Source organism: Pantherophis guttatus, chromosome 2, assembly GCF_059756535.1.
Source record: "Pantherophis guttatus breed Tessera chromosome 2, ASM5975653v1, whole genome shotgun sequence".
Classification (NCBI taxonomy): domain Eukaryota; kingdom Metazoa; phylum Chordata; class Lepidosauria; order Squamata; family Colubridae; genus Pantherophis; species Pantherophis guttatus.
The window spans coordinates 34,331,668-34,347,009 of NC_142064.1; the positions used below are offsets into that span (position 1 = coordinate 34,331,668).

A 15,342-nucleotide genomic window follows, 5' to 3' on the forward strand; every position below is an offset into this window, starting at 1 on the left:
GACTTGATACTGCTAGGTAAGTTGTAAGTTATTGCCAACAAAAAAAGTCATATATCAGCATATACAAAACCACATAGATGACATTGTAGAAGGAACATGGCAGTTAACAAAACATAAATTAAGCCTGGGAAAGGAAGAAACTTAAAGTGACTTTGCCTTATCTATGGTCCTCATAAAAGGCTGGTTTTATAACTCTCTGGGTCTAACCAGCACTAGTCCTTATCTTGACACCTTCATCCCTTACACTGTCTTTCATGCTTCTTCATCCAGAGTCTAGAACTAGAGATATAAGCCATCTGTATTTTGGCTGGCGTGGGGAGAGATTGCTCCTTGCAAGTGGTAGGCATGCGTGTGCATGTGCACAGGTCCATTCGTGAGAGCGAATCAACATTCGTGCACAAGCGCACGCTGCTCATGCAAATCAACATTCACGCACCAGCAGCCACCTCTCACATGAGTGGAGCTTTGTGCATGTGCTCATCTGCCGCTCATGTGAGTGGACCTGCACATGCAAACCCGCTCTGTTGCTGCTCACGCGGCCCAGTTCCAAATAGGTTGCAGCCCGGTAATTAGGGACCCCTGATCTAGTAAACAGCAAGAGATATTTTCTGAGTTTCTTTTCAGATAGTAATGTTTTTAACTCCACTTAATAATATTTAAAGTAATTTGGGAAAAATTAGAACAGGCAGACTAAGATTGGTTTATAATACCAAAGGTACTTTTTCAAAAGGCAACTGGATTTTCTTAGTTTTTCTTGAAGATGTTTCGCTTCTCATACAAGAAGCTTCTTCAGTTCTGACTGAATGGTGGAGAATGAAAGGATTTATATTCCTTGCAGTCATCTGGTCATTAGTACCCTCTCTCTGAGAATCATTGAGGCCACTTGGAGGTTTATCTATGCCTCCAGGGTCACTTGAATAATGCAAATGGGTGTGGAACCTTCTTGGAACTGCTGAAAGGACCGTGTTGTAAACAGGAAATAGCTGATGTCATATCCTTCCCCCTCTATTGAGAGAGGGCTATTCAATTTATTGTAGATGACCTTTTTGACCCCTTTTTCAAACAACTGGTCCTCTCTCCAGAATGCAAATGGACTGCTGAATCTTGTCTTGATGGGTTTGTTTTGCTATGTTGTGCCATGTGTTTGTGAAGTACTTTATTTTTCGGACTATAAGACACACTCCCCCCCCCCCCCAAAAAAAAGAAGCTGAAAATTTGGGTGCGTCTTATACTCTGAATGTAGCTTTTTTGAAGCTTTTTTTCAGCCCTAACGAGGCGTTAGTGAGTGAAGGGATCTCCGTGCTTTGCCTGCTGTTCTCATTGCTGCTCCCTCTCAGCTGTGCTTTAGAAGCTGTTTTTTATCCCCAAGCGGGATAAAACCAGCAAATTAATGTGCTGAAGCTGACCAAACTAAGGACGCTAGCCAGAGGAATATGTGGTAAGCAGATTCCCCCCCTATTTTCCGCCCCAAAAACTAAGCTGCGTACTCCGGTGTGTCTTATGCTCCAAAAAATATGGTAGTTGTTTTGTTTCTCCAAGGTACAGATCTGCACATGTATCATTGCATTGTACTGCATATATCACATTTCTCAGTTTGTGTCAGGGTTTTTTATCCTTGGGGTGGCCAAGCTTCTGACTTAGTGTATTCTTGGTTTTAAAGTGTGCATGTGTATGTTGTGTTGACCAGATGATTGCAAGGATATACATCCTTTAATTCTCTACTATTCAGTTAGAACTGAAGAAGCTTCTTTGATAAGAAGCAGAATATCTTCAAGGAAAAACAAAGAAAGTCCAGTTGATTTTTGAAAAAGCACCTTTGGGACAATCATGACCTGGGTGACTCCATAGATATTGGTCTATAGTGGTTAAGGTACCAGGCTAGAAACCAGGCAACTATGAGTAGTAGTTTTGCCTTAGACCAGTGGTTCTCAACCTTCCTAATGCCGCAACCCTTTAATACAGTTCCTCATGTTGTGGTGACCCCCAACCATAAGATACTCCGCGATGTATGTGATGGGGTTAGTGCGATGATGTGTTTTCTGATGGTGTTAGGTGACCCCTGTGAAAGGGTTGTTCGACCCCCAAAGGGGTCGCGACCCACAGGTTGAGAACTGCTGCCTTAGACTCAAAAGCTGGCTGGATGACTTTGGTCCAGGAACTCTCAGTTGACCCTAACCCTAACCCATCTCACAAGGAGATGTAGGAAAAATAGGAGAAAAGCGTATGTTTGCCACCTTGAGTTATTTATAAAAATAAAGTGGAATAAATGAATAAATAAGATAATGATGAATTGATTTGGAAGGAATTATAAAGCACTGAATATTCATTTTTTATCAGTAGCATTGCTTGATTAGCAACTTTAGTTTTCTATTAAACTAAAAACTTAGGTAGATTGCCTGCAACTTTATAGATGATTGGTGTCTTTATATGTGTAGTAAAATATATTCAGAGGGGAAAAGATGATGAGTATGTTTTGATGTAGACATCATATCTGTTGGTACCTCCTTAAATCAGGCATAACTCTTGATAAATTCTTAGCTATTGTTATTTCTCTAAAATCATATATGTTGATCCTACAATATTGTTTCAGTTGTTGAACAATTATATACTTATACAGTATGTTTTCCAATAGAGGTCTTTGCCTGACATCTCTGCCCATTTGGTAGTGGGGAAAGTGCTTCTGTTACTTTTAGAGCACCCAAATGGCCAATTAGGTTATTTTTCTCCTTTTATGGAAAAAAAAAATAAAAGGAGAAAAACACAACTTATTCTAGAAGGGTGCAGGCACCTTGGACCTTTCCTCCACCAGATTCCTTGAGCAATATATGAAAATTTGTTACATGAAATCCTGTGTCTTCCATTACTTAGAAAATTTTAAATATTCTTCCAAAGTTATCATTGTCATCCTCTCCCTTGCATAAATGACATAGAAAAATAATATTTTTTTCCATAGTAGGAAAACAAAGTGTTCTCTATCTTGCCCTCTCTCCCTTAAAACAGTTAGATAGGTATCAGAACCAGAATTGGACAATTCGCCAAGACCAATCTGCCCAAAGCGACTCGCCAACTTGCCACGGGACAACTCGCCGCAGCCAACTCGCAATGGGAAATTCAATGCAGGACTCAAGAGAGGGAAAAGTAAATTGCAGTGGACTTTGTCTTGTTTTAGTTTTGAACCTTCTCAAGTTAGAAGTCTTCAAGGCTGAGATGAGCCAGAGCATGGAGTCCTAGCAATGTTGAATTGTCCCATGGCGAGTTGGCCACAGCAAGTTATCCTGCAGTCAGTTGGCCATGGCGAGTTGGCTGTGGCAAGTTATCCTAGATCCTGTTAGAACTGCTGGCCAGGGAGGAACACTGTTTGATCTTTCTAGATTGTAGTCCTACACAGCCTTATAGTTATGCTCTATCTTCTACAACCACAGGACTGTATCTACATAATGAGTATCACGTCCCATTCTGTTGGGAGTGCCTGTATTTCAGTAGTTTTGTGTACCCATGCTCTGCTAAGTGACAATACGCAGGAAAGCAGCATGGTCCCCAGTGTTCCTTCTCATGGGGTATTATAAGCTTAATACCTTTCAGGAAATACTCAACTGTGGCTTTCCTGAAACAAGTCCAAAACATACAAAGGGCAGTAATATTAGGTTATGTGCAGATAGCAGTCTTTAAATGTGTATGCTATTTAAATTAACTTGGTCCAAATGGTTAAGAATATAGTAAAAATAGGGAGTTCTTTGCTTAACTTTGCTTCTTCTTTGGAATTAACATTTTTTTTCATTCCCATCAGTTTAAGAAACACTGGAAATGTGCATTTCCAGGAGCCCAATGAAATTATCGCAAAACATTTTCTGATCCATCATTTAAAGAAAGTTGTTTTAATGTGGGTATTGGAACTATTTTGTTCTAAAGTGGTATAGAAGCCTGTTTTAAGCTAAGTGACTAATTTCACCAGCAATTTCAATTACTTAATCTCTAACTGCTTGGAAAGCTCCTTAGGAAAAATCACAGCTGCTGTAAATAATCATTTGGTAAATTCAAAGGTTAAAATATGTGGAGAGTCTCTGTTAAGTTATCTTAAGTTGTTACTAGTGTACCATTAGAGAAGCAATTTCAAAAAGGCATTTAATAAGGTTATAAATTGTTATTTTAATTGATTTATTGCTTAAGGTTCCTGTTGCAAGAGCCAGCATTCTTTGGCTTACTGGAGAATACTGTGAACGAGTTCCGAAAATAGCCCCTGATGTTCTAAGGAAAATGGCCAAGAGCTTCACTGTGGAAGATGATCTTGTAAAGCTGCAAATTTTAAATCTTGGCGCAAAATTGTATTTAACCAACTCAAAACAGGTAAGATTAAAATACCATTGATGTGTGAAATCACAAACATAACTATGTAAATAGTTCATTAAATTTGACTGAATAAAACTTTGAATGAATGGAACAGCCATTTATAAAATTAGAATGTTAAGTTTTTCTTTTGCACTTTGAAAATCATAAAATTAAAGGCCACAGTTATCACTTTAATATTCAGAAACATATAATCTAAAGCAAAAACCTCACTTTGTATTGAGGCCTACCTTGGTAAGTGTATTTTAAAACTGAAATCCATGAGTTCAAAACTGAATCCTTGCTAAGACAAATTTCTGCAAATGTCTCAAGGCATTGGATAAATTTCTATTTAAATGCCAAACATTACCAATAACCAAAAATAACCAAAAACCTTTCACTTGTGTCAGTAACATTGATGATGGTTCGTATCTAATACTCTGTTTTAGAAAGATGGAATGAAGAACAGTTAGAGGACCCAGTATATCCTCAAGGATTCAAGAAGGAACAACAAAAAAAGGGGGGGGGGTGTTTCCTTTTACTTCTGTTGTTGGACAGGTTTTCAGAAAGGAAGAAATCAGTAAAAGAGAGTAATTTGCACTGGTTTCTGGCATGTTCTGGACAGACAGAAACAAAAAGGACCAGTTTAGTTTGCAGTACTAAAAAAGTACCTACTCATTACTAGCAAAATTGAGCCTTTAGCTGTTCTAATAGAAAACATCAGAATTACAGTTTTCCTCAGCTATGATAGTGTTCTATAAAAATGCACATAAATGAATAATGAAAACAATACAATGAAACTTTGGAAGAAGTAGATTTACTATAACTATGTGATCAAAGGTTCTTCACACCTCCCTGGGACTCTTGTCTGCATCTCTCCAAGAGATTTTGTACAGGTATGCTATTTATTGCCCAAGAGCCACAAATAACTTTCATGAGCTCAGTTAGAATTCCCATAGCCACATCCCTAACCTAGACAATGCCAGGGGCCCTAAAGTATGGACAGTTCCCAGCCTGGGGGGTGTTTTCTGTCTCAGCTGTTTCTCAGGGTATCCCTCATTGCAGACCCAGAACTTGTCCTGCTTTAGGCACAAAATAGAGTCCACTCAGCCTTTTCTGGACACAGTGCTTTCCATGACAGGGTTTCATGTATGCACATACAACGAGGACATTGACAAAGCTCAAACCCTGGTTAGGCAGGGAACCATACACATGACCAATTTATACTTTAGTGGAAGAATGCATAATGCTTGGTGCAGAACTGTTTGGCACCACCTCTGTTTTTCTGGATATTTTATTGCTGACACCAAGTTATAACAAGCCTCTCTCACAAATTTTTCTAAGGGCTCTTTTCAAATAAAAAAAACCACACAATTTTTGTTAAAGCACAGATTGTTTGTGACAGTAACCGAGAACAGCTAAAAGACCATTCCAGTATCTAGATGTATGCAAATTAGTATATACAGTTGATAGAATATGATTGGATATAATAGTATTTTATGTGATAGTAAGGTCAGATATAATTTCTCTGAGGTGATGGAGTGGAGTCACAAAAACAGAGGTCCATTGAATGAGCAAAGAAGGTATTCTGTGAATGAATCTTCAACTCTCCTTGGTTCCCAGAATCTGTGCTTAATTCCTAATATCTTCTCCCAGCTTTATCAGCATTCCTTAGCCTTCTAAATGTTTTTGTGGCTGAACTGACAGAATGTATTATTTCTCAAGTCCTTTGCAAGGTAATTAGACGGGGATGTTTCTTCTTTATTTCATTTGTCCTAACTAGCACCATATTTTCCCCTGCACAGGATAGGGACATTTACAGGGAGATAATTTTTTAATTATTTGCAACATCTTTCTTTCTGGCCTTATCACCTGGTGTGTTGAATAAAATTGTCAAGAAGCAGTTACTTATAAACCCTTGTAATAATTGTATGTGAAGGCCAATAATAATGTTATTTTATGTTGCTGGTATTATCTTGAATTGTCTTTGCAGTAGTAGCAAATGCAGGTTAGTTGGTAATACCAGCCTGTATTGTCTTACTGCTTTTATGCCATGCACTACATACAAAATTGAGACAGACTTGTTCGGATAGTAGTAGAATATTTAAGTAGAAGATGAGCTGCATGCTGATTTTGTGAAAGGTGCTATTTAAACATAACCACAAATCATTTTCTTCAAATTTGTTTTAAAAGCATTGTTTCAGCAGTTGAGCCACATTCCCCTTTTACTAAGTTTGAATGTAACTGAGTCAGTTGAATATCAGTAGTAAGGTGAAACTCCCTTGAGTAGACCTTGATTTCTAGCGATTATGTGGATGCCATTGCCTTTTCCCAGGATTATTTTTTTATTTTCCAATAGCTTAAAACCCTGGAATTACTTGATAATCTCTCACCAAAGTACTATTCAGATCCAACCTTCTTAATTATAATAGTCAGCTCAGCTCAATATAACTATTCATGATAATCATTTAAAAATTAATCCAGAGATTGAAAATGGCCACTTTTATTAAATACTTTCAACTTGAGAATTACATGGGTTTATATAGTGTGGTAAACTAAATTTTATTGAAGTTTCACACTTCTGTTTTCAAATACGCATGTTTCCAGTTTAGTGGTCTAGCTATATCTTTTTAGTGAGAATGAAAATGAATGAAAGAAGAAGATCAAAAATTTAAAAAATGGTTCCCAATTCAGTCTGACAATCCATAGAACTGGCAGTCAGAGCAGTAGACTTGACTTACTGTTGGTATTCCAATACTAACAAACACCGAAATTACCAGATAATTTTACCAAATTACCAGGAATATTAAATATTAGGATTCCTTAACACCTAACATCTAAATAAATATCTCTCTGGACTCTTTTAATAGTATTTGGTAGTTAATACAAATCTGTCTTGACTGGGGAAATTATTATCTACCCCATTTGTTTAAGTGTACTGCTTAAAATGTAACATTTCAGGAATAAAAACAGTAGATGTTTATGTCAAATAAATACATTATATGAATGTCATGCATTCATATAAATATATTGTACTTTCCTAATTTCTTTTTTGAGAAATAATACATTTATTCATCAGAATATAATTCTGTGCCATGCAAAGGTGTGACTGTTGAAAAGATGTTCAGATCAAGTAATGTACATAGCTTATCACAAGTGGAATAAATATAATACTTACTATATTTTGTGTTTAAATGATGTATTTTTATATTGTTATCAATTGTGTTTTATAGATATCTGCCAAACCAAATATACAATTTATGCAAACTATTTGTGCATTTCCAATGTTTTTTTGCATTATAAATGTTTTTTTATAATGCAAAAATTAAGCAGTATGCATTGAATAATTTTAGTAATTAATATTTCTACATGAAATTAAAGGATGTAGTTATGCTGTAAAAAGCTGAGGTAATATAATTTGCTATTACGTATATAAATGAGCAATATTACCCGAGGCTTTAAGCTGTGAGAGGAAAAATGGAAGAAGTCTTTTATCCTGGTTTTTAGAGGGCATCAGCAGCTTGCTTTTATGAAAAAGTAACAGCTAAATGCACTGCAAATAATTTGCAGTAATCCAGTTCAGTGATTCATGTGTCTGCTTTAATGGGTCATAATTCAGAGTAAAGTAACTGAGTGCAGTCAGAGTGCAGAGACGGCTTGTGCCAGGGACAGTATCTCTTCATAAAACACACCTCAGCAGAAGCAGTTTGCCAGCCTCCTAATACCCTCTGATGTTTTGATGTCCTGCATATTTTTCCGATTAAGTTTTGAGTGCCATGTTTTTAGTTGTATTTCCACATTCATTATTCTCACGTAGGCCCTTCAGCGGGTTTGCCATATATGATTATTTTTTTAATGATGCCTTTCTTTCCACTTCAGCAGTTTAATAATCTAGCACATGGCTGCTTCTCAGTACTCAGCATTCACCTCCCCTACGCAGAAGAGGACATGTGCTTTGGCTTCAAAATTCCATTTACTGCTTTCGAAATGCATATTCCCTATGGAACAACATTTGTTTGACATAACCATTCATTTTTATTACCTTTTTAAATATGTTTATCCAGAGTTATCAATAATCATAAATAACTTGTATTTTCTTCTTGTCCTGTTTTTCACAGACAAAATTGCTTACCCAGTACATATTAAACCTCGGCAAGTATGATCAAAGCTACGACATCAGAGACCGAACAAGATTTATTAGGCAGCTTATTGTTCCAAACGACAAGAGTGGAGCTTTAAACAAATATGCCAAAAAAATATTTCTGGTACAAAAGCCTGCCCCACTACTTGAGTCACCTTTTAAAGGTATGCTAGCTACATTTTCTATCTAATGTTAGATAGAGACATGCATCTGTTTTATCTAGTTCTTATATATTTAAATAACCAAGTGGTCATCTTAAAAAATAGCATATAAACAATATGATTTCAGCTTTCAGTATTTAAGAAAGCAGTCAGAAGTGTACATTGTTTGCTAGTGTGAAATGTAATTAAAAAACAGAAATCAGATATGATTTAAATGTTTGTTTTCATATATGGTATAAGTTTCTGGAAAAATAATTATAATTTGTGCTAAGCGCAGTCTGTGTAGAAAATATCTTTAGCATCTTAAGAAGATATCTAACTTCACTTTAGAGAGTATTCATTATACTTCTGATATAGCAACATGAAACTAGAGTCCCATATTCATTTTTGTTGGCGTATCAGGATTACTGATGTTATTCTTCTAAATTATTGCATAGAGAATTGCCATGTGGTACCTTCTCCATTACTATTTAACTAATCCTAAAAATCATAATGATAATTAGTACTTTTGTCATTTTCATTATCTGCTTTCTAAATTTTCACATACTATCCTATATTAATCCTACTTTAAGTCCTGAAAGCAGCACTCCTTCTGAAAGAAAAACTATTAACATTCTGGATGTGTTTGTGCCAAGACATGTATATGGTTTATTTAACTGTGCTGTCATTCTTAATATTCACAGTAAAGTAATTTTTAGAGAAGCTACATTTCAGATCAACACCTTTAAATACACTGACTGATTAGCTTTTTTATTGACCATTATGGGGGAGATTATTGTAATCTATGGACTGGAATCAGTTTTTTGACCTATGAAGAGCTTCTTGTTTATATTTATTCCATGACATTTGAAGTAATGTAATACCAATTACCTTTAGTCCTGATTAAGATTGCTCTTTATGATACAGCGCTCATGTGTATATTTTTCATATTTCCCACCCTCAAATAGATAGGGAGCACTTCCAACTTGGTACTTTGTCTCATACTCTGAACATGAAAGCCACTGGCTATCTGGAATTGTCTAATTGGCCGGAAATTGCACCTGACCCGTCAGTGAGAAATGTAGAAGAAGTTGGATTGGTATGTTGACTTTTCAAAATAGCATTTTATACTTTTGGAAACAAGAAACTGTAAATCTATCTTACTATATGTTTTTCAGGTTTAAGGTGTATTTTAATAAACATAATTGCAAAATAAGGCTTCTGTTCCAAATAATTCTTTTGAAGTTCTCTGCATTACTCTGCTGATGTTCAGTATGTTCTGTCTGATATCTTACGTTTTTTTCCAACTTCACTTGTTCAAGTTTAATTACTCCAACCAATTCAGCTTTCCCAAATTAATTGGCAAGGTGTTTTCAGATTAATAAACCATAATGGCTATTCCTAGATAATTGCAACTATTGCTGATAAATGTCATTCACTGCACATCCTAAAATGTTCTGTTTAGTTTCTTCCCTCAATTCATCAAAACAAAATGAAAATGATTCTGGGAGTAGGAATGTAGAGAAGGATATGTGTTGCATTATCTTTACTGCCGTTGTTATTGTTGTACAATAACTATTGTTGTTACAAAAAACTAGATAATGTGGTTTATTTTAAACAGGTTTTGATGTTGAAAAGTGTGTTTTTAAACATTCCTTATTGTAAAATGGCCTATAAATCTAATGACATTATTGTTGTCTAATAAATACTATTATTCTAGTAATAAATAGTAGTAAATAAATAGTAATAAAAGTAGTAAAAATGCCCATATTTTTGTTCCAAATTTAGAGGGTTTACATTACTGTATGTGTGTGTATATGTGTGTGTATACACACACACAGAGTAATATATATACAAGGACCCAAAAGAGAGCTGTAAAGTGTAGATAAGTATAAATATTTCTACTTCAGCTGTATAAACCTGTCCATTTAAATGAATAGGCAAAAGAACAGTCTTATCTACAAGGAAAGGCAATAAAAGAAACCACTGAAAAATTTTATCCTGAGTCTGATGAAGAAGAGGAGGAAGAGGACACTAATGAGGAAAGTGACGATTCTTCTAGCAGTAGTGAGAGTGGTATGTTCTTCTGCAGGCTGTGCCTCAGCCCACTCCCAGCTTTTGTCTACTCATTTCTTCTCTCCCAGGGCACTTTCTTTCTCCTCCTTTCCAATTTCTTCTTCTGCATACAATTTATTTTCTCATTACTTTACTGATGCCATTTCTTTCTTACTTTGCCATCATATAGAGCTTCATAAAAGCCTTTTAGTATATGAAGGTGCCAGCTAAAGCAGCAGCTGAAGTCTTTTAAAAAACAAAAATGTGCCATTGCAGCTGTGTGTTGTGGGGGAACAGAACAAGGAGAAGGAAGGGGCTTTTTAAGAAAAAGAAGGGGGGTGCTTGGAGATGTGGAGCTTTGAACCTAAAAGCAGTACTCTTAACACTATCAATACCACTGCATATCATCAGTTATATTACAGTTTTTTTTTAGTTTTTTTTTAAATTTGATTTATATGCCGCCCTTCTCCGAAGACTCAGGGCGGCTTACAATGTGCTCAGCAATAGCCTTCATCCTTTTGTATATTTATACAAAGTCAGCTTATTGCCCCCACAACTGGGTCCTCAATTTACCTACCTTAGAAAGGATGGAAGGCTGAGTCAACCTTGAGCCTTGGCGAGATTCGAACCCTGCAGTAATTGCAGGCAGCTGGTCTTAATAACCAGCTTAATAACAGGGTGCCTTAAACCCCTGTACTACCAAGGCTTGAATGATTCCAGTTTATAGGTAATGGTAGTAGTTGTGTCAAGTAGTTGTAGTAAGATATATAAATGCACCCAACATTTTTACACTCTTTTGTTTATTTTAATCACATCTTTATTTCATATATTCAGAAATAAATAAAATTATTGCTCCTATATAATTATACATACAGCCACTTGTTTTAGACAATTTGATTACAGATACTCTATAAGCCACTTTAAGATTTAAGATTAAGTAGAAAGTGGCATGTGCTTAAATTTTAAATAATCTCAAATCTCCATAGTTCCATTTTCACATTGTGATGCTGGAATCCTAAGTTTTGGGTCTCCTTTAAAACATAAAGATAGAGATAAATTGAAATAATGAATGAATGGTTTGTTACTAATATGTCCAAATGCTTTCATTTTCTTTTTCTTACACCTTCATTCCGATTATATCTACAATGTTATATCTGCACTGGGTCCTCCCATCTATCATTTTAATTTAATGAAATTATTGAAATACAAGTATGTAAATATAGATACACATGTATAAATATAGAAAGGACACATTTTCAAATCCTGTGGGGCTAGTCCTCTGAACACTGGGAAACAAGAGAAAAATTGCTAAAGATTATTAAGGATAATGACTAGAAGCAGTGGACTGAAACTGGGAAAGCGCACCTTCAAGTTAAATATTAGAAACACTTTCCAGCCGATTAGAAACTGAATAACTTGTTTAAATTCCTGATTAAATTGTCATCACTGGATGTGTGTGCAAGAATAGATTAAATACTTAAGTTCTGAAGATGACACTATGTTAGAGCAGGAAAGTAAGGATAGAGGACATGTAGGTCATGTCTGATTTCTTTCCTTTTCCATCATCCTGCAAACATGTTATGGTCAAAAACTAAGCCTAGATTTTAAACATACAATGTTTAAAAGCTGTGAAAGCAACATTTTTATGTCACTGTTTATGATAAGATTGTATAAGAATGCTTAAACATCATTGGAAGGTAGTGTTAGAAGCTACTCACCTGAATTGTTCATGCATACAACTAGAAAATGAATCTGACTCTGAGGAAGGAAAGAAAGACGGGCAAGATGATACTAGCACGGAAAGTAGCTCAAGTTCTTCTACTGAAGATGAGAATGATAGGAAACCAAAGTCTGAAAGAGGAATTCGAAGAAAAAGAACAACAGTTTCAGAAAGGTACTTGTTCTGTACTTGTTTATAATGCTAGATTACAATGTTGAAATTATACAGCCTTTTATATTTCACTACCTTCATAGTGACATGCACTTTGGAAAAAAATGTTGCCCATTCTGTAATTTCAGATGATATAGTTACATGTAAGTTGAGCAAACCTTTTTATAAAAAAATCTTCTGCTCATGTTAGATGAGCAGACCATATTAACATAACCTTGGGAGGCTGTACAGTTAGCCTGCCTCTTTGTGAAACACTTAGTTACCTTATATAGTAATTTTGTGAAGGATAAAATTAAACCGTTCTATATCTTGCCATTAGGTAACTAAGGCAATTGATTTTTCCCTAAATAATATTATATTAAAAGGATTATGATTCAGATATTGGAGGCAAGGGCTGTGAAGAGAGACGGTCAGAAGCTGCTTAAGGGAAAGGTCTTTTAAAGATTGCCTGTTACTAATAGAGTTAATGTGTATTAAAATGCCATTAAGAATTTAAGTAATTGGGGCTAATACCTTGGATTGTCTGAATCTGTTTCTTCCACTTCTGTCAGCAAGTGGCCTCGGTGGACATGATGGCCCTTTTACTCTGTAGCCTGCCGCCAATGCATTGATGAGTTTGCAGCTCAGCTCAGTCGTGGCTGACAGAGCTGATTGTGGCTCAGTATGCACTGTGCTCCTTTTATTACAGACAGTAATTAAAGCAGCTCGCCCTGCCACTTCCATAACAAACACAGCATAATGCCCTAATTATGACTTTATTAATTTAAGTCAGGATTTAATGATTTTAAAAGTGATTTATATTGTTTTTCCTGTTCAGAACAAATGAAATCTGTAGGTTAAATTAATACAGGCTTTTCATCATTGCAAAGTTAAAAAGCTAGTTACCAGTAAATTTTTTTCATTAGATTAACACATGAAACTCTTAAACAGTAAGATAAATAAAGATTTGCCTATAAAAAAAACCTAAGTAATAAAATAAGTTTGTCCTGAAAAATCATAGCTTCAAATTAGAAATTGGATTTTTTAAAAAGTATTTCATTTCACTAAATGAATACTAGAGCTTTGATGAATCATATTTGGAATTAAAGCTGTCTCATGAAGATAGAGGTGGAGAATAGAGGTGAAAGGTATGGATATATTGCTCAAATAGACACTTCTCATATAGAATATTATGGTTTTATTTTTTAATTTTTTTTACTGGTTGTTAATATTTAATAAATTATTAATACAGTATTGCCATTGTTCTTTCTTGTGCTGTTTTTTTTTGTATTGATTTTTTTTCTTCAATGCTTTTATCAGGATTAAAACTTTACTTTTATATTATTGGTTATGATCAAGGCCATCTGTCATTGGGAGATGGGTGGCATAGGAATGTAACATTTTAAATCTATTAATATTTATAAATATTTTTTATAAATTTTTGGACATACAATAAATAAAATTAAAAATATAACAGTTAAAAGTGTAACTTTAATAATTTATGGTTTATTATTATGGTTCCTCAGATAATATTATTATATACTTTCTCCAAAATCTCCAAAATGATTATGACCATATTTAGCTTTTCTAATAATCAAACATATTGTGTGATACAATTAATTTATTGAAATGTAGTAGCCATTTCAGTTTAGACCCATTTATTTCAGAAGTATATATTTTTTATTAAATTTCTGTGCCACCCATCTCACATTTACAGCAATTTTGGGTGGTTTATAGATTAATAAACATTTAAAAAGATAATACAAACATATAATATATACATCCAAATTACATGCAATTTATATATTTTGATTGTATATATGATTTGGACCCACATATTTTATTTCATTTCTGAAATGTCTTGTGAGTGTGTTGTATGCCAGAATTATTTTTCCACACTAAATCTTTGATAATCATACTTTGTGAGGATGTTTGAATTAGTCAAATTGTGATTATTGCTAGTTTCATCTTGCATGGAAATTGGAACAGGATGCTCACTTTATGTAGTTTTTGCAAAGTATAAGTGCAGTATGCCAGAATACAAAAGAGAATATTTCAATGTGTAAGTAGATGGAGGAAATCACATGAATCAAGAATACCTTATTATACCTGAGTTCTATATTGAGCATATTGTTTGTAGCAAGCAATGCTTATTATACATATTTATAATTGTAATATTATAATAAATATAATTGACAATATCAATTATTAATAATTGAGTATAATATTAATTATATAGTAATATTTTATATTATGTGTACACTAATTTTTGAAGATACAATTTCTGGGAAATGCTGCTGAAAATAATTTCTGTCAAGGCTACCTAATATTGTACATATAAATGTTTTTATTCTGTATTTATTTTATATTAGAGATTCTAAAAGAAAAGAAAATAATAAAGTGAATTCTCAGAAAGAGCAGTGTTCTCCCAACTCAGAATCTAGCTCAGCTGAGGAAAGTTCTTCAGATTCTACCTCAGAAAGTGATTCTGAAAACAATTTGGATCCTCTTCCTCCTAAGGTATGTCTTGTATATATTGTTTAAATACACATATCTTGAAATTATATTGTCAATTGTTTCTGTAAGTGTGTATAAGATGCCTCAAAAATTTGTGTCGTCTCTTTTGTCTGGATTGGAACTCTTTTGCAAAAGCATTATTTTAAAGTTAGTGAAAATAAATAGGTGTTTGATTTTTTTTTTTTTAAGAAGGCTGTTGGCTGCTAATAACCAACCACTGTAGAATGATCTAATGGATTGGGACATGTCTATTTTATCATGTATGTTATAAAGCATAAAAATACCAAAAAGATTTT

At 34.4% G+C, this 15,342-nt stretch overlaps 1 protein-coding gene across 2 annotated transcripts in view; it reads left to right on the forward strand.

The window, feature by feature from the left end:
* The window catches only part of AP3B1 (adaptor related protein complex 3 subunit beta 1), a 147,323-nt gene that overhangs the window by 63,646 nt on the left and 68,335 nt on the right, over window positions 1-15,342 (forward strand). For both annotated transcript variants that reach the window (XM_034441071.3, XM_034441072.3), the window contains exons 15-20: window positions 4,168-4,344; window positions 8,442-8,628; window positions 9,573-9,703; window positions 10,545-10,680; window positions 12,403-12,553; window positions 14,902-15,049. In XM_034441071.3, coding sequence (XP_034296962.2) covers window positions 4,168-4,344; window positions 8,442-8,628; window positions 9,573-9,703; window positions 10,545-10,680; window positions 12,403-12,553; window positions 14,902-15,049 — 930 coding nt within the window. The remainder of the gene's footprint in view (window positions 1-4,167; window positions 4,345-8,441; window positions 8,629-9,572; window positions 9,704-10,544; window positions 10,681-12,402; window positions 12,554-14,901; window positions 15,050-15,342) is intronic.